Source organism: Osmerus eperlanus, chromosome 25, assembly GCF_963692335.1.
Source record: "Osmerus eperlanus chromosome 25, fOsmEpe2.1, whole genome shotgun sequence".
NCBI classification, from domain to species: Eukaryota; Metazoa; Chordata; class Actinopteri; order Osmeriformes; family Osmeridae; genus Osmerus; species Osmerus eperlanus.
In genome coordinates, this window is record NC_085042.1 from 4,703,982 (window position 1) to 4,720,864 (window position 16,883).

Below are 16,883 nucleotides of genomic sequence, written 5' to 3' on the forward strand. Positions count from 1 at the left end.
GCCAGCACTCAGAGCTGGGACTGCCAGTGGCTGGAGGGATGGACGGACGCAGACACCGGTGGATGGACATTTAACATGAGCAGCCGCCCCCCCCCCCCGAGTGTCTGGAGGAGAGGAGAAGACGGAGGAGAGGAGAGATGGAGGTGTGTCCCTGCCTACAGGTCCCGCCCCCCGGCAACCTGTCAAGCTCCTCCCAAGTTCCACAAGGGGTTTGAGCAAAAACTCACCTCCATGCTGCTTTCTTAAGTTTGTTTACTTCCTGTGAGCTGGGGTCGGGCGTGCACACACACAGACACACGCACGCACACACACACTGCCTGTACACAGTTTGGACACTGTGACCCAGAACAGATGATCGTACACTCCAGTGATCACCACTCCAGCTACAGTCCTATCTCTCTTCTCTGGAGGGGGGGGGGGAGGGAGTCAAAGTTGTGCAATTATTTCAGGACCACACTACATTCTGACCTACCTGGACATGTTTTTGATAAAACAAGTACTCCTGTGTATAGAGGAAGGTGATATCCGTGTGTTTGTTCATGTTTACAGACGGGTCCTCTCACTGCTGGGGCGAGCGATCTGGTCGCGTTGTGTTCCTTTTTCTCGTACGTTTCGTGGAACTAGTCCTACTACTAAAGTGAGTTGTCACGACACGCAGCGACGGGGCACGCCACGCACGGCCTCGCTGCGTTTACGTTTGGACAAGTCTCACTATACCCTGTGTGTACAGAAGTGACTTATCGTAAACTACTAAAGTCTGGGGGGCGGGGGGGGGGGGGGAGGAGGGGGAAGGAGGGGGTTAGGACACAGAGAGAACTGCCTCACCCCTCCAGCTTTCCTCACAAGTATTATAAAGATGTTTATGTGGGGAAAGTGGTTCCAGTTTCATTCAATATAGGACAGGTCAGCGCTGTCACCACGGCTACGGTTTGTTGGCCTAGATACGTCTTAGCGGGCGGGCCGGTAAGGTGTGGTATCCTTTCCCCCACCCACAATGCAGTTCCTGTCAGTGATTGTGCGTTGCCTAGGCTACTGTGCACCACTCGTGTCGTTTGCGTACATTTGCGCTAACTCTTCTCTGAAGCACTTTCACAGCTCATCGTTTTAAAAGCTTAGCTAGGCTCCACCTAATGTGTTGTGCGTGTATATAAATGAACATGAATATGACCGTGTACATGTTTGAAATGAATACCTCTTCTCTGTAGTGACGTTGGCAACATTTTAACTGTATCGTAACTTCTCGGCTCTTTCGTGGAACAACTTCGTCCAAATATCTTTTGAGAGTGATTCTGGAGAACCTTCCAGACGTTTCTGATGCACAGTTCATCCCAGGTATCCAAACATGTCACCTGTTAACATGATAGACCAGACTCCTACAGTTCCACCCACGGTACCAATCTCTTGGATTTTTCTATTTACAACTGCAGTACATTGTGTGAACCCAGAACTTCTGTGTAATGTACAAATATGCTACAGAACTTCAGTGTCTGATGTACAGTGTTTTTAAGCTTTCATCTTAAAAGATCTGATTTTGTAATTATTATCACATCATATTTTATACTAGGTCGTTTATGTTTCAAACACAGCTGTAGGAAAGTTTCCCTCCCTTCCTAAAGTATTAAGTGAAATAGAATTTATCAACAACAACAAAAAAATTATAGGGAGCTTTACACTTTGTTAATCTATATGTAGTCGTCGTATACATTTCTTTCTTTTTTTTCTATTGGTGTAATGATTCCTCGGGCTGCTCCTCATTGGTCAGAATGACTTTGTTGTGACTTCCTGTATGTTTAGCCTGTATAACGCAGGTCAGAGGTTCTGCCTTGTCAGCCTAAACTCACTTCGAAGAGTTTGTTTGTTATCTCGTTTGAATTTTCTCTGGTACATTTGGCTGTTTAGTGTTATGTGAGTGTGCCCTTAAAAAGCCTTTTGTTTAAGTCCAGGCTCAGCTGAGACAACTCAACATCCATATAGTAATCACTTTATAAAACTGAGTCAGATGGTGCCAAGCAAGTAGGAACCAGAAAATACTGTAATGCAACAGACTGCCCCAATGACTGACTTCAATAGAAATCAAGTCCTTTTTGAAATGTCTTTAATGGACTCTGGAAACTCTGGCCTTAACCCTGCCAAATTCTCGGGTCAGGGGATATGGAACAGTGTGGTGGTAGAGAGTAGAGTAGAGAAGATTTAAACCACTTCAGCTGGCACAACTCCAAATCAGCTGACGTGAATTTAGGTCACCTTGTCTTCTAAGTACGATCTGCATGTTAACCTTTTTAAACTTGAATAATTTTTCCTCCTTTTTCTTTTATAATCAATTTTTTTATATTATTTATTGGTGTATTTTTTTTATGCTACATGAATGATTATTACAACACCGTATATGTGATTTGGGGGTGGTTGTTAGATATCCATGCTCTGGTAATGGCGAGTGGGCGGCGTGATCTCCAAGCCTTCACTAACACTCACTAAGTGACCATCCCAAACCTGAGTCCTAAACACAATCCTACTCTACTCCTTCAGACAAAAACTGTGTGAAAGATCCCATTACACTGAACTCCAATGAATTATTTTATCAATATAGTGTTATATCTACAGTATATCTATAAGTTTGTGTTTAAAAACTGTTACATGTTGGTATTATAACTTTTATGTGGAAATTCTATTTTTCTTTCCGCTATTGCACAGAGGTTTCCCAACGCGCCTTCTTTTTTTTTCCTGAACCTTTTTCACCGGTGTGACTTGATGTCCTGTTACCTCCTTCCATGTGAAGAGGTCGGCGAGTGTACTTAGTGTCACAGTTCCAGTATTTTACCTGCGCTGCTCCAGCGCATTGTGCTGTGGCCACAGATAGGAGGAAGTATAGTGTTTCTCAACTAAAGGGACTGAAGCAGTAACTTATAAGACGGAGGGAACTTTTTAAAGTGTATGGCAAGAAACGGAAATCAATGCGACCCCCATCGCCCGAGCGTTCGGTTTCATGTGTGATGTGCGTCTCCTTGGTTTTTGTGCAAATAAACGTTAATTGTTACCGCTGACCCCTTACTGTTTTTTAACTGGCAGGTAGATCGTTCTGTGATACAGTTTGAGGAAATTATGAAAAGGAACTCATTGCCATAGTTACATATCCCCCCCTCTTGTGGTGAGTCGGCCCTGATGTTTCTGCCTGCCGTCCTATCAATATCTCGATGTTGCTTCCATTACAGTGGATGAACACGAAGCACCAGTTATAACTGTGTTATAATTACATTACGTCGAAGACTTGTACATAGTTTGCATTGAACTTGCATCGGATCTTATGTTAACTGTGGTGTGCTGTTGCTTGTACATTGAGCTTGTAAATGTGGGTGACTGTTGGGACAACACTCTTTTTGTACATGACTGTCTTTTTATTTGAAAATTATTATTGATTCTGTCTTTTTTCATTCTGAAGGAGGTGGAGTTGCAGGAGTCTAAACATGCCTGAAATTTTACTTAATAAAACTGTACTCTGTCTCAGTGAATATGTCTCCGTTTCTGCTTGTTCTGCTCTAAATTGGACTGCCTTCATATTTCCATTTTGCAATTCAATATTTTTCCTACCTGGAATGAAACCTGCGGAAGTAATATAGGCTAACACAAATGATACGCTATTTTTAACTCGAGTATATTTAAAGTCATAATGAAGCTTATCATTTAAGATAAGATGCGCCAACAAACCAGTAGCAACCAGTACTCACATGGCCCACCAGGCGGCGCCTCCACTGACATGACGTGGCCACTTTCCTCCGAATACAACAAAGCTTTCGCTCCGAGGCTCCGGGCATCCTTATCTGCAGTGGGGTTTAACATCAGTCCTTTTTATTGGATTAAATGCAAATGCAACTTGGAGGGCCGAACCACGTTAGTTAACAGTTCGGACCTACGATACTATGTGGAAAAATACGTTTCTGGGAGTTTGAAGTCAGTGCTGCAAGTAAGTATACGGTACTGTCACCGAGTGACCCCCCTGCGGAAATAGCCAGATGTGTCGCTAACTAGCTAGTAGCTAGCTTGGCAGATGTAGCTAGATTCAGCTTAGCCTAGCTCTGAGCTTTCAGTGTTGTGTATGCTACGTACTGTACAGCAGCAATGCTATGGCTCCTGTAAGGTGGGTGTATGGCGTTGTCCTATCAATCAGTGTATTTAGTCTGTACATTTGTTCAACACTTCCATCAACTGAAGTCGACTACACTAGATCTCTGAGGGGTCTAGTCTACCGGCATTTTCTCACCGGTCTCTTCAAATGGTAAAATATCCGAAACAAGACTACAAATTCACACCCTCAGTCTTGAAACTGTAAGTAGCAGTGTATTTTTGTGTATAGTTCATCCACGTGAACTGAAGAAAAGCGTTCCTCTTTCTCCAAGATTAGGAGAAGATGCCGGTGGTCTGAACCAGAGCAGTGGAGAGTAGAGCCCAGTAAAGTGCCTGACCTGGACACCACGCTGAGCGGCGAGATGAAGAGGAATATCCTGCTCTCCGAGTTGTCTGTCAGACTGGCTCTACTGGCGGTCTTCCTGTTAGTAGAAAATGGCTTCTGGTTGCCTGCATAATTTTTTTTCTGTCGAAGTTTTGGTGATCTAATCTTACCCGTTGGCGTGTGCGTGAATGTGTATGTGTGTGTGTCAGAGTGACAGAGCAGCTTCCCCCCTTTCACCGTCAGATTCAACCAGAAGAAATGTGGTTGTACAAGTTCCACCCGGTGAAGAGAGATCACGTTCCCACCTCGCTCATGTTTGTGAGTATTGTCTGTCTGTCTGTGTGTGTGTGTTTGTGTTTCTGTGCGTGTCAAGATTGCGTGTCTGTGAGTATTTGATTTGTGTGTGTGTATTGTGTGCAAATATCTATGTGAGGTGTGTGGAGTAGGACTATGACCACGTCGTGTCTAGTTCTAACTCCTGCACCAGTTATGTAACAAACTGATACAGATCCCTGGCTCACTATCAATCTAGGCTACATCCCTCACCATTCACTTAAAGTAAACCTCTCTCCTTCTCCGACACATGTAAACACACGTAGAACGAATGAATATCATACACGACGCACCATGACACACTAACCGCCTCCGACCAATCAATTCCACTGACAATGGCTTGCGACCTGTGTTCTCTTGTCCAATCAGGCCGTGGCGTGCTTCACCCCTCTCTTGGTGATCCTGCTGTTTGTTGTCCTGGGGAAGGCGGAGCGAGGGGATGTGAGGGAGGGGTCTCTGGGTAAGGGCCTGCTGACACGCAGAGTGGCGTGTTTGACTTGACTGTTGATGCCTCACAGAGCCTGTGATACACCATGCTGGTTCATGATGTCGTCCTCAAGTGCGTGACTGCACTCGATCTGCAGTCACAGGCTCTACCGATGAGCCAGCTTGTTTGACTGGTTAAGGACGGGCTATTCTGATCTAAAGCTGTGCAGACTGGTTGTCAGAGTTCAAACAGTGTCACTAGGATAAACAGTAGAACTAGGCACATGCAGTAGGCTGTAAACGGAAATCCAGGAAGTTTGATGTGCTGTATTGGGGTGGGTTAGAGATGAGATCTTCCTGTGTTTCTCAGCGGTGAGCCTAACCCTGGTGTTGAACGGAGTGGTGACCAACGCCATCAAGCTGGCTGTGGGCAGGTGAGTTCCTTTCATCAAGAGATGTGTGGAAACTGATCATGCAAATGTCTATGGTTTGAATACTAGATGTAATGCGTGTGTGTGTGTGTTCCTGCTCTAGGCCGAGACCAGACTTCTTCTATCGTTGTTTCCCCGACGGACAGATGAACCAGGAACTGCACTGCAGCGGTGACCTGGAAGTGGTCATCGAAGGCAGGAAGAGCTTCCCCAGCGGACACTCGTCCTGTAAGAGACACTCTGATTGGCTGTTCGTAGGCCCTCCTGGGTCTCCTCCATGGGCCCTGGTTATATAAGCCTAGATTTCAAGTGAACATCAAGGCAGGCTGGTAGCTGAGTAGAGTTTTGGCCGCAGGCTTGTTACATTCTGTGTGTGTTGCTGACGCTCTCTTCTTTCTGATCCACTCTCTCTTTTATTCTCACACTTCACTTCCCTTTTTTCAATCACATTTGTATCCACCCTCCCTCTCTTCTCCTTCCCTCTTTTGATTCTTACACCTTTGCCCCTCTTCACCCTTTCCCCCTCCTCTCTCTCCCCTTCTCTTCCCTCTCCCTCCTCTCTCTCTCCCCCTCTCTTCCCTCTCCCTCCTCTCTCTCTCCCCCTCTCTTCCCTCTCCCTCCTCTCTATCAACGGTTCTCCATCCCTTTCCTCTCCCCTCATCGCCCTCCCTCCTCTCACTCATCACTTCCCCCCTCCCCCCTCCTTTTTTCTCCTCTCCCCCTCTCTTCCCTCTTCCTCTATGTCCCCCGTCCCCCCAGTTGCGTTCGCAGGGCTGGGCTTCACGGCGCTGTACGTGGGGGGGAAGCTGCGCTGCTTCAGCCCGGCGGGGCGCGGCCAGGCCTGGCGCCTGTGTGCCTTCCTCAGCCCCCTGCTGCTGGCCGTGCTGATCGCCCTCTCCAGGACGTGCGACTACAAGCACCACTGGCAAGGTGAGGATGAGGAGGATCGGGCCGGTTCACTGCTGGCGGGCCGCACGCCACCACCAGCCGGGATTCGATTGCAGACCGTGCGCGTGTGAGATTGTGTGCGCGTGTGCATTGCTCGTGACAGCATGATGGCGTGTGTGCGTGTTTGGTGGGTGTATGTGGTGGGTGGGTGTGTGTTTGTGCGTTGCTCATGACTGGATGATAGTGTGCTTGTGTGTGCTCTCTCTCACCTCTGTACTCCCCCCTCCCCCTCTCCTCTGTGCAGATGTGATGGTGGGCTCAGCCCTGGGCATGCTGTTCTCCTGGCTGTGCTACAGACAGCACTACCCCTCCCTGCAGGATCCAGACTGCCACCGGCCCCTACGCCACCGAGAGGCCGTGCCCTCCAAGCAGGAGCGCAAGCTGGCCAACTCCAACTACATACTCCCCCTGTAGCGCTGCTGTCCTGGTCCACATTTCCCCTGGTCCACAGCTACCCTGATCCACACCTCCCCTGATCCACACCTCCCCTGGTCCACATCTCCCCTGGTCCACAGCTTCCCTGGTCCACAGCTGCCCTGGTCCACAGCTGCCCTGGTCCACAGCTGCCCTGGTCCACATCTCCCCTGGTCCACATCTCCCCTGGTCCACAGCTGCCCTGGTCCACATCTCCCCTGGTCCACATCTCCCCTGGTCCACAGTTGCCCTGGTCCACATCTCCCCTGGTCCCCACCTCCCCTGGTCCACATCTCCCCTGGTCCACACCTCCCCTGGTCCACACCTCCCCCCTGTCCACTACATACATGCATATCTTCATGTTTCACCACTCCATCTCATCCACAGTATCCAAGCTGAGCATCTCGCACCACGCTCTGCCACTGACCCACCTCATATTGGGTCTGAAACACTTTCCACCAGCTGGGACACAGAGGGGGGACTGGTCTGAAGGGTAACTGGGTTTCGAGGTGGCTGCTTTTGAAGGGTACGTGTGGGACCTGCGTGGAGGTCTCCTCCCCCTCTGCCTCTTCTGAAGGTGCTTCCTGCTGCTGGTTATAGACTTCAAACAGCTGACAGCATCCTGGTTTTCATCCCAGGGAACATTTCACCCTGACAGAAACCTGATGCGAATTACAACAGGGAGACGCACGCTCGCACACAAGCTCGCGCACACGCGCTCACACACACACACACACACCGCCCAGAGAAACCATGAAGTGATGGACGATGACACTTGACACTCTCACCTGCATAGCTTATTAGTGTTGCATAGCTCACCAGTCCGGTGTTGCCAGGTCAGTGATTACTGCATGGGTGTGTCCACGGTGGAAGCCGTTGGTATGTGGTGCTAAGACTCCCAGGGCTGCACCTGGTACGGCCTGAGGTCCTGTGGGCACGCAGGTTACTAGAGCACTTAACCGTTAAATCAGGGTTTCTCATCTCTCTCTTATCTACGTATTGTATTTCTATGCAGGAAGTGCTTCTGTTGTGCGTGGATCCTGCTCGCCTTCAAGTGTGTCCGTTTCTTCTTCCTCCAACTGTGTCAGCGGTTCTGGAAGCAGTGGTACATATCACAAGGCAATGTCGGCTTGGTTCGGCTCAAAGTTTGTACTTGCGGAGACGATTCGTTTCGATTCCGTTTCACGGGACGGGGGAGTGTGCGAATCAAGCGTTCCCCCTGGGGATCGTTCTCGGCCGAGGTCTGATCCCGTCCAATCAGAACGCTCAGCTGAAGCTCCAGACGGACGTGTGCCTTTCGACATCACCGTCTTCCTCTCTTGACCTCCGACCCTGACCACTGCATGAAAACTATACACACAAATACTGTATATGTATGCCATACGTCCTCTCTTGTGGTATACAGACCGCCTAGGTCAAGGGGCAGCTTTGGAGGTGGGGGGGGGGGTCACTTCCCCCTCCCTAACTCTTTCTGCTCATGATGATTGTCTTAAATAAGTGTGATCATCATGTAGGTTAAACAACTCCAATAGGTTTATAGTTTGTTGTCAAAGCTTGTGATTATCGTTTGTTTGGTGTGTGTTTTTACTCATTATGTGGATGTATGTCATGCTTTTCTTTTTTTGGTGAAGTGTTGCCTGGTGATGAAGTGTGTCTGGGGTGGGATCTTGTCTGTGGCCAAACCAATTGCGTGAAACAGAATTATTTCATCTGTGAAATTGAATTTGTCTGTCTGGAATGAGAGGGTGAAGGGGGGAGAAAATAATCTTTTTGCAGATTAATTGTATTTATCCAAGTTTATTCGCTAGGTAATATTTATAAGAAAATGTCAACATTTGTATGATAAATGTATTATAATTATGATTTTTTTGCAGGTGGGGAAGACTAAGCAGGAATGTACTTGACATCAAGCAAATCTGTTCCTTTCCTTCACACAGAAGGGAGTTACAGGGTCTGTCAGTCGTCTATTGTAGGATTTATGAGTTGCTAGATTTCTCATGTCTGTTGACTCGCTGCCCCTCTGCTGAAACTGATAATAAAGTATTTTTTAACCTGGTCCACTGTTAGACACCAGCAGAACTAGCCTGGCTTGGCTTTTTCTGTTCTCATGGAGGTTGCTGTTCACTGTGGGGGAGTCTGATGCTGTGTACACCATTCTTATGGACATGTTGACCTGCGGACGTTATTCTTCTCTGTTGTACGTCAGCTTGTAGAGGACACTGATCTGTTCACGTTGTCCGAAATGTGTATGTTCTTCTGGATTTCTTGGTGACACTGAGGTTTTCTTAATAAAAATGATCTTATCCACAGCACGGTTACCTTCTTGTTAAATATACATCAGGTGTCAGTAATATAAACGTTTGTCTCGGTAAGCATTGTAAACCTATGTCATAAGTATTTATTATATTAGTATGAATAATTGGTATGTGGTTTTTAAATATTGTCTTTTTCTATGGCTCTGGGTTAGTCTAAAGGGTTAAACCTCTCATTGTTTCCTTGACGTTCATTGGTCACTTCCTGACAGCTCATTGGTTGTTCTGAACTCTGGTTTTGGCGCCGTATTTCTAACAAGGAAATTAACACACAACAAAAAGGTCCGACAGCAAACGAAGTAGTTAGCCAGATTGCCTAAAGTATAGTATACAAAGTATTTTTTGTTCTAGTTTCTGTTCAACAGTCCTGAACAGCCATAATGTTCGTGACGGACATTAAAAAAGAGTTCTACGATGTTGTTGTCAACCAGGTCAGCGCACTTTCTTTCCAACTAGGAGGACAAGCATAGAGCTAATGTGTGTAGCTGACTAGCTACCAGCAGTGTCAATCGTGGTTCGTAGTCCGCTTTTGTACTTGAATTAACTTATTTATCATATGTGTTCTTCCAGAGAGTCGCACTTTTGGTCGCGTCGGACATAGATGCCCTGTGCGCCTGTAAGATACTGCAGGTAATGCGAACCCCGCCAATTGACAATCGTCTTTCCGTGTAATTCGATATCTGACGTTAGTAGAAGTGGATAAATAAGAACAATTCATTAATGAACTGTAAGGCACGTAAAGTAGCTTGAAAATAAGACTAATTTGCGTAGTTCTATAGTCTAGCTGCAAGAAGAAAAGACAAATATACTAGTATTCCCCCAATAACTTACTCGGTCAACACCGCTTTTGGCCTTGGACATCGAAAGGGTGTTGTTACTGAGTGCTTTAAATGAGTTAATGACAGTACCTTCTTACATGTATTCCACAGGCGCTGTTTCAGTGCGACCAGGTGCAGTACACCTTGGTGCCCGTCTCAGGTTGGCAGGACTTGGGCACAGCCTTCATGGAACACAAGGAGCAGGTGAGCTCTTTTCACCACCCAGCGCCTCCTTGATTGAATATGTTAAATATTCATGTTTTTTCTTCTTGTCTATATTAGTTTCTAATGTTATTATGTTATGCTCGGTTGGCTTGCTGTCGCTCCAGATGTCAGAGATGTTTTCTTTGAACAGGTCGTTGTATACTGCGTCAGGACTCCTGGCAATGCCAAACATGTTCGTATTTGATGTGACATGCTATGTCCAGTGCGAGGCTGCGTAAAGTGGGTTGCCGCGGCGACTGAACCCGTGCCCCTCTCCGTTTCCCCCCAGTTCCGTTATTTCGTCCTGATCAACTGCGGCGCCAACGTGGACCTGCTGGAGACGCTGCAGCCCGACGAAGACTCCGTCTTCTTCATCTGTGACACGCACCGCCCCGTGGACGTGGTCAACGTCTACAACGACACCCAGGTCAGGGGTCACGGACGCTTGGTCAGGGGTCACGGACGCTTGGTCCCGTGCGTTTGGACGCGTGAAAAGGACCGGCCGTCGTTGTGAAGTGGAGCTTCTTCTGCTGTCTTACGAGATGTTTTTCCCCCCCCCACAATCCTCGTCTCCGCAGGTGAAGCTGATGATCAAGCAGGACGACGACCTGGACGTGCCCTCGTACGACGACATCTTCCGCGACGACGAGGAGGAGGAGGAGGGGGGCGGGGACTCCGGGAACGAGAGTGAAGCGGGCTCGGAGCCTTCTGGGAAACGGAGGCGGTTCGATGAGGTAGGCCGGAGGGCACGGAGCTCACGGCTCGTAGGATGCGTGGTTGCTCGTGGGGCCTGTCAGTCAAATGGGGGGGAGGCGGGACTTCCTGTTCAGTGATTTGCCATTGTGTGTTTGTTATTGTCTCTCTGTTATCGTCATTATTATGACCTGTGTCCTACAGGGAGCTGTGGAGCGGAGGATTGAGCGGCAAAGGGCGAAGAGGGAGTGGGAGGCTCGCAGGTGAGATGAGTCCGCAAACTCTCTTACGCGGCGTCCATTTTGGTTTCAGACTGAGCTCAGCCTGATCCTGTGCAGTCCTGTTGTTGTTGTTTTCCCTCACATGTCATCCTTGTTGTTGTTGATCTTACTTGTTTGTCGCTGTCCTCCCTTGCTCGACATTCCCCCCCCCCCCAGACGAGAGATCCTGTTTGACTACGAGCAGTACGAATACCACGGCACCTCAGTGAGTAGGCTCTGTTTTAACCTTTGACCTCCCCGGGGGTCCACTTCCTCTCCACCACGCCAGTCAGGTGCACCAGACACACAAGCACACCAGGGGCCCTGTTCCATAAAGCAAGGGATAGTAACTTGACGTAAGCCTGGCTTATTGGGCAAACTGGCTTCATGTAACGGGCCCCGCGTGTGTTGCTAGCCTGGAGCCGTAGCCTGCGTACCAGGGGCGGGGCTAATCTGCTGTTGTCTGACAGGCTGCCATGGTGATCTTCGAGCTGGCCTGGGTGCTGACCAAAGACACCAAGGACATGCTGTGGTAAGCACCAATTTCTGGGGTTGAGTACGCTTCTGAGGGGGGGCAGGAGGTGACTGAGGTCTACATGGTTTCGAGCAGTGGCTCTCAAACTGGGGGCGGGGCGGGGGGATAAAACACAGGCTGATAGGGGTTAAGGAGAGAAGTATATAGCTATAGAAAGAGAGGCAAGTTTGAGGGTGTTTCCGGTGTTTTCTGGGGGCCTGAGAACCACTGGTGTAGAGAACACAGGGAAGGTTGTGTGTGTGTGTGGTGGGCTGGTTACAGTTATGTCTGTTCTCTGTAGGTGGGCCGTCATTGGACTGACCGATCAGTGGGTTCACGATAAAATCACTCAGTAAGAGCCCTCTAAGTGTACTCCGCTGCCCTGGAACACATAACTTCCTTTTACACACACACACACACACACACACACACACACGGTCCTGACATGCGTTGCCGTGTGTCCAGTATGAAGTACGTGACGGACATCGCCACCCTGCAGCGCCACGTGTCCCGTCACAACCACCGGAACGAGGACGAGGAGAACTCGCTCTCCATCGACTGCATGAGGATCTCCTTCGAGTACGAGTATCCTTCACACCCGGCCTTCAGGCCTTCATCTCCCTCTACTCTACCTGACTCCACTGGCTCTACTCTCTGTGGCTCTACTCTCACTGGCTCTATTCTCTCTGACTCCACTGCCTCTACTCTCTGTGGCTCTACTCTCACTGGCTCTATTCTCTCTGACTCCACTGCCTATACTCTCTCTGACTCCACTGCCTCTACTGTCTCTGACTCTACTGCCTCTCTGCCTCTACTGTCTCTCTGACTCTACTGCCTCTACTCTCTCTGACTCCATTGCCTCTACTCTGCCTCTACTGTCTCTCTCTGACTCTACTGCCTCTTCTCTCTCTGACTCTACTCTCTGACTCAAACTCGTCTTGCCCTTCTACCAAACCTTTGTCTCTCCCTCCTCTCTCTCTGTCTCTGTCTCTCTCTGTGTGTGTCTCTCTGTCTCCACGTCACCTTTGAACCCCTTGACTCCTGGCACCAGCTTGCGCCTGACGCTCTACCAGCACTGGTCGCTGTACGAGAGCATCTGTAACTCCTGCTACACCTCCTGCAACTTCAAGCTGTGGTCTATGCACGGCCAGAAGAAGCTGCAGGAGTTCCTGGCTGACATGGGGTAGGACAAGGGGCCGGGGCGGGGGGGTGGGGTTCACCCTGGGGTCGGACTGGTGGGGTAGAACCACCGTTGGGGTTAGGACTGCATGGGTTAGGCTAGTGGGGGTAGGACTGGTAAAGGGAGGGAGAGTTCATTCCTATCATGCCACAGCTGGAATAGTTTAGGGTTGAGATGTAACGTGCCTTCCTCCTCCTCGTCCTCCTCCCTGCTTCCAGGCTCCCGCTGAAGCAGGTGCGTCAGAAGTTCAACTCCATGGACATGTCCATCAAGGAGAACCTGCGCGAAGTCATAGAGGAGTCCTCCAATAAATACGGGTAGGAGTCTTCAGTAGGACACGAGGCCACACAGCCTGCATCATGTCTGTGTGTGGAGCTTTATCTCCCTGTTGCTCTCTCTCTCTACCCTACTCCTCACCACCTCCCGTCTTCATCTGCCTCCTCCTCCCTCTCCCCCCTCCCGTCCTTCCTCCTCCCTCTCCCCCCTCCCGTCCTTCCTCCTCCCTCTCCCCCCTCCCGTCCCTCCTCCTCCCTCTCCCCCCTCCCGTCCTTCCTCCTCCCTCTCCCCCCTCCCGTCCTTCCTCCTCCCTCTCCCCCCAGCATGAAGGACATCCGGATCCAGACGTTTGGCGTCCATTTTGGCTTCAAGAACCGTTTCCTGGCCAGCGACATGGTGCACGCCGCCGCCGCCCTGCTGGAGAGCACGGAGAGGGAGGAGGGGGCCGGGGACAGCTTCATCAAAGCCCTGGACTGCCTCTCCAGGTACACACGCACACACACACACACACGCATCATACACTACATCAAGAGCTCACACTTGTTCAAGACTGTCCACTCTTCTGAATGGAGACCTCCTAACTTGTCACATGGCGGAGAGACTGATGTTTATACTGCACCGTGTTACTGTGGTTTCTGGAACAGATTCCGAAGAAACGTATTTTTCTCGCTCTTTCTCCCTCTTTCTTTTCTCCCTCTTTCTTCCTGTCTTACCGGTCTCTCTCGCCCTCCCCCCTGCAGGAGTAACCTGGAGGGGCTCCATCTGGGGATAGAGCAGGCTAAGAGGAAGCTGATGGCCGTCCAGCAGACTGTGGCCAGCTGCATCTGCACCAACCTCATCCTGTCCCAGGGCCCCTTCCTCTACTGCTACCTCATGGAGGTGTGTGTGTGTGTGTGTGTGTGTGTGTGACAGACACAGAGTGTGTGTGAGAAAGAGAAGTAGTAGTAGATCTTGAAGTGGTTTTTGCCTCTGTGTGGGCAGGGTACACCTGATGTGAAGCTGTTCTCCAAGCCCATGGCCCTAACTCTGCTCTGCAAGTACCTGCTCAGAGCCTTCGTCCGTTCTGTGAGTCATACCTCACACACACAGGCTAAACACCCATCCCCCTGCTCCTGCCTCATCAGTCCAGCCATCTTTGTCACTCCTAAACACAGAAGAACTGCTATATGATTGATAGGTCAACGATGGATGTAGTACCAGAGCGAGGTGGTTCCCCCTCTTCCTCTGTGGTTCTTCCTCTGTGGTTCTTCCTCTGTGGTTCTTCCTCTGTGGTTCCCTCTCTTGCATCTGTTAACTTACATCTCTGCCTGTTGTTCTTCTATCTCCTCCTGTGTGCCCCCCCCCCAGACCAGGAACAAACGCTGTAAGCTGCTGCCCCTCATCATAGCGGCGCCCATGAAGGCCGAGCAGGGCACTGTCATCGTCCTGGGCATCCCCCCGGAGTCGGAGACCTCCGACAAGAAGAAGTGAGGAGACAGACGAGACGCTTCCTGTTCCTGTCCGCTGTGGAACGTTTGTGAGCCGTCAGGTGCTTTCTGCGATTTTTGTCCTCTCACCCCTCACCTTTTTCTCTTCTCCCTCCGCTTTCTTCTTTTCCTCTCTACCTCTCCTTCTCCCTCCTCTCTCTCTCCTCTAGTTTCTTCGGCAGGGCGTTTGAGAAGGCTGCAGAGAGCACGAGCTCCAGAACGTTACACGACCACTTCGACACGTCCAGTAAGTCTCTGCTGGGGAAGACGCCACACTGACCTGGGGACTCTGGTCCGTCTGTTCTGACTTTGAACACTAGGGGGCAGACGTGACATGTTGATGATTAAGCAGATTCTATACAGATATGGGATTTGACACCCAGTCAAACGATCGGTCAGGAACTCGAATGTCCTCTCTGAGATGACTAGTTTGTCTGTTTTCCGAGCTGATTGCGTTTCTACAAATATATCGCTTTTTGGGGGGGAATTGATTTGAAATGTTAAGTTCGTTTTTTTGTGTCGTGACCTTTCTTTCTGCGTGTCTAGTCATAGAGCTGAAGATGGAAGACCGGAGCAAGTTCCTGGACGCGCTCGTCACCCTGCTGTCCTAAACACAGCAGGGACCCTTCTGACCGGACCAGGACGCATGACAACCGAGCCGACTCATGGTCCATGCCATGTGCATATTGTACAGCCGTTTTGTAAATGTGTGTCCATTTTTAAATGTTTTAGCCCAGTGTAAATAGTGCTCTTGTCTTTTTTCATTGTCTGTGTGTTACTGTCCATATATCTATAATAAACGACATTGTATTGACCTGGCCTTGTTGTCATCCTCTCCCTGTGTTCTGTGCCTCCATAGAGGGGGATTCTAGGTGCTGTTGGAGCAGTTGTCTAAGGAGCAGTTGTTCAGAAATGTACCCAGGCTATAAATGTGTTGTGTATATGTAATGATATCTAATGTAATGAATAACTTGGTAACTCCAATTTCAAATGGTAGAAGACACCTATGAATTGGAACTCACGGATTGATTCGTGGATTCAAAGTAATACAAAGTTCAGTTGACCAACTAGGAATTCAAGATGCAACAATAGCGCGTCCTTCCTGGACCCTGACAAGTCCTCTGGGCCAAAGGTGACTCAGGCAGCAGCTCCTGACCTTGACGTGGGTGTGGTTATGGTTGTGTGTGTGTGTGTGTGAGAGAGAGAGAGAGACACTGCAGAACACAACTCCAGACCTCCCCCCGCTCTCATCTCCGGGCTCTGTCCAGCCAGCACAGGGGGCCAGGAGGGTGGGTGGGGGCCCGGGTGGGGGCCTGGGTGGGGGGGTGGTCCTCTGTTGAGTGATCGAGGCTCTTATCACGCTCAAATCAGGCTGATGTCGCGACCCGCCATGAGGAGAGGGTGTCGGGGTAGGTGGGTGTTGGTTCACAGGATATGCTGGCCTGGTCGTCACGGAGATGATCAAAACGTGGAAGGCGCCGCATGAATTTCAGGGGAGTGGGTAATATCACCGATGTTGTGCGTGTATATGCATACATTGTAAACACAATTGTATGCTCAGGTGCGTGCATTTGGTTGTGTGTTTGTGTGTGGCTGTGCGCTTCAGTGTGTGTGCGTCATTCCTCATTTTTATTGCTCTGTGCTCTAATGAGAATGTCCATCCTGTTTCCTGCGGCTGGAATGTCCAGCAGCACATGGTCACGTCAGAACAGGGTCTGTTTATCAACACACACAACAGTACTGCTGCTGCAGCTCTTCAGACTGACCCAGGACCAGGCCCCTGCTCTCTCAGACTGACCCAGGACCAGGCCCCTGCCCTCTCAGACTGACCCAGGACCAGGCCCCTGCCCTCTCAAACTGACCCAGGACCAGGCCCCTGCTCTCTCAGACTGACCCAGGACCAGGCCCCTGCCCTCTCAGACTGACCCAGGACCAGGCCCCTGCCCTCTCAAACTGACCCAGGACCAGGCCCCTGCCCTCTCAAACTGACCCAGGACCAGGCCCCTGCCCTCTCAAACTGACACAGGACCAGGCCCCTGCCCTCTCAAACTGACCCACGACCAGGTCCTGGATCTCCAATGTAATCTGATTGATCATGCAGAGCTGGTCTGAGGACAGCTTAGACAGCTCTCCAGGTCTAGGGTTAGGGTTAGGGCCCCAGTGT

General features: G+C 49.9%; 3 protein-coding genes across 10 annotated transcripts in view; all 3 read left to right on the forward strand.

Annotated features, from left to right (window-relative positions):
• nsd3 (nuclear receptor binding SET domain protein 3) overlaps window positions 1-759 on the forward strand; it is a 17,093-nt gene extending 16,334 nt beyond the window's left edge. For all 4 annotated transcript variants that reach the window (XM_062452064.1, XM_062452066.1, XM_062452067.1 and 1 more), the window contains one exon: window positions 1-759. This exon is cut by the window's left edge and continues 491 nt beyond it. The gene's annotated coding sequence lies outside the window, so the exon portion shown is untranslated.
• A 2,985-nt stretch (window positions 760-3,744) lies between these two features.
• Window positions 3,745-9,305, forward strand: plpp5 (phospholipid phosphatase 5). 5 transcript variants are annotated; one of them, XM_062452072.1, is made up of 9 exons: window positions 3,826-3,958; window positions 4,207-4,270; window positions 4,392-4,543; window positions 4,654-4,762; window positions 5,147-5,237; window positions 5,574-5,637; window positions 5,738-5,862; window positions 6,394-6,564; window positions 6,827-9,305. In XM_062452072.1, exons 2-9 carry the CDS (start codon window positions 4,268-4,270, stop codon window positions 6,994-6,996), a joined length of 885 nt encoding a protein of 294 aa, XP_062308056.1. In that variant the 5' UTR covers window positions 3,826-3,958; window positions 4,207-4,267; the 3' UTR covers window positions 6,997-9,305. The 5 variants fall into 5 exon arrangements, with proteins under 5 accessions (XP_062308055.1, XP_062308054.1, XP_062308057.1 ...); XM_062452074.1 differs by having other exon boundaries at window positions 4,397-4,543; XM_062452071.1 differs by lacking the exon at window positions 4,207-4,270 and having other exon boundaries at window positions 3,745-3,958.
• A 219-nt stretch (window positions 9,306-9,524) lies between these two features.
• Window positions 9,525-15,538, forward strand: cdc45 (CDC45 cell division cycle 45 homolog (S. cerevisiae)). Its single transcript, XM_062452069.1, has 18 exons — window positions 9,525-9,739; window positions 9,879-9,938; window positions 10,238-10,330; window positions 10,620-10,757; window positions 10,909-11,064; window positions 11,228-11,286; window positions 11,461-11,509; window positions 11,754-11,815; window positions 12,099-12,149; window positions 12,263-12,382; window positions 12,849-12,980; window positions 13,196-13,294; window positions 13,577-13,738; window positions 13,994-14,132; window positions 14,235-14,318; window positions 14,601-14,719; window positions 14,890-14,966; window positions 15,266-15,538. Exons 1-18 carry the CDS (start codon window positions 9,689-9,691, stop codon window positions 15,328-15,330), a joined length of 1,716 nt encoding a protein of 571 aa, XP_062308053.1. The 5' UTR covers window positions 9,525-9,688; the 3' UTR covers window positions 15,331-15,538.
• The last annotated feature ends 1,345 nt before the right edge of the window (window positions 15,539-16,883 follow it).

Bases quoted from the DNA above. Each gene is read 5' to 3' on its own strand.
- cdc45 (XM_062452069.1), top strand. From the start codon at position 9,689: ATGTTCGTGACGGACATTAAAAAAGAGTTCTACGATGTTGTTGTCAAC. The intron at 9,939-10,237 runs GTAATGCGAACC...TGTATTCCACAG, and splicing joins GCGCCTGTAAGATACTGCAG to GCGCTGTTTCAGTGCGACCA. The intron at 11,065-11,227 runs GTAGGCCGGAGG...TGTGTCCTACAG, and splicing joins AACGGAGGCGGTTCGATGAG to GGAGCTGTGGAGCGGAGGAT.
- plpp5 (XM_062452071.1), top strand. From the start codon at position 3,752: ATGACGTGGCCACTTTCCTCCGAATACAACAAAGCTTTCGCTCCGAGG. The intron at 4,763-5,146 runs GTGAGTATTGTC...TTGTCCAATCAG, and splicing joins TTCCCACCTCGCTCATGTTT to GCCGTGGCGTGCTTCACCCC. The intron at 6,565-6,826 runs GTGAGGATGAGG...TCCTCTGTGCAG, and splicing joins CTACAAGCACCACTGGCAAG to ATGTGATGGTGGGCTCAGCC.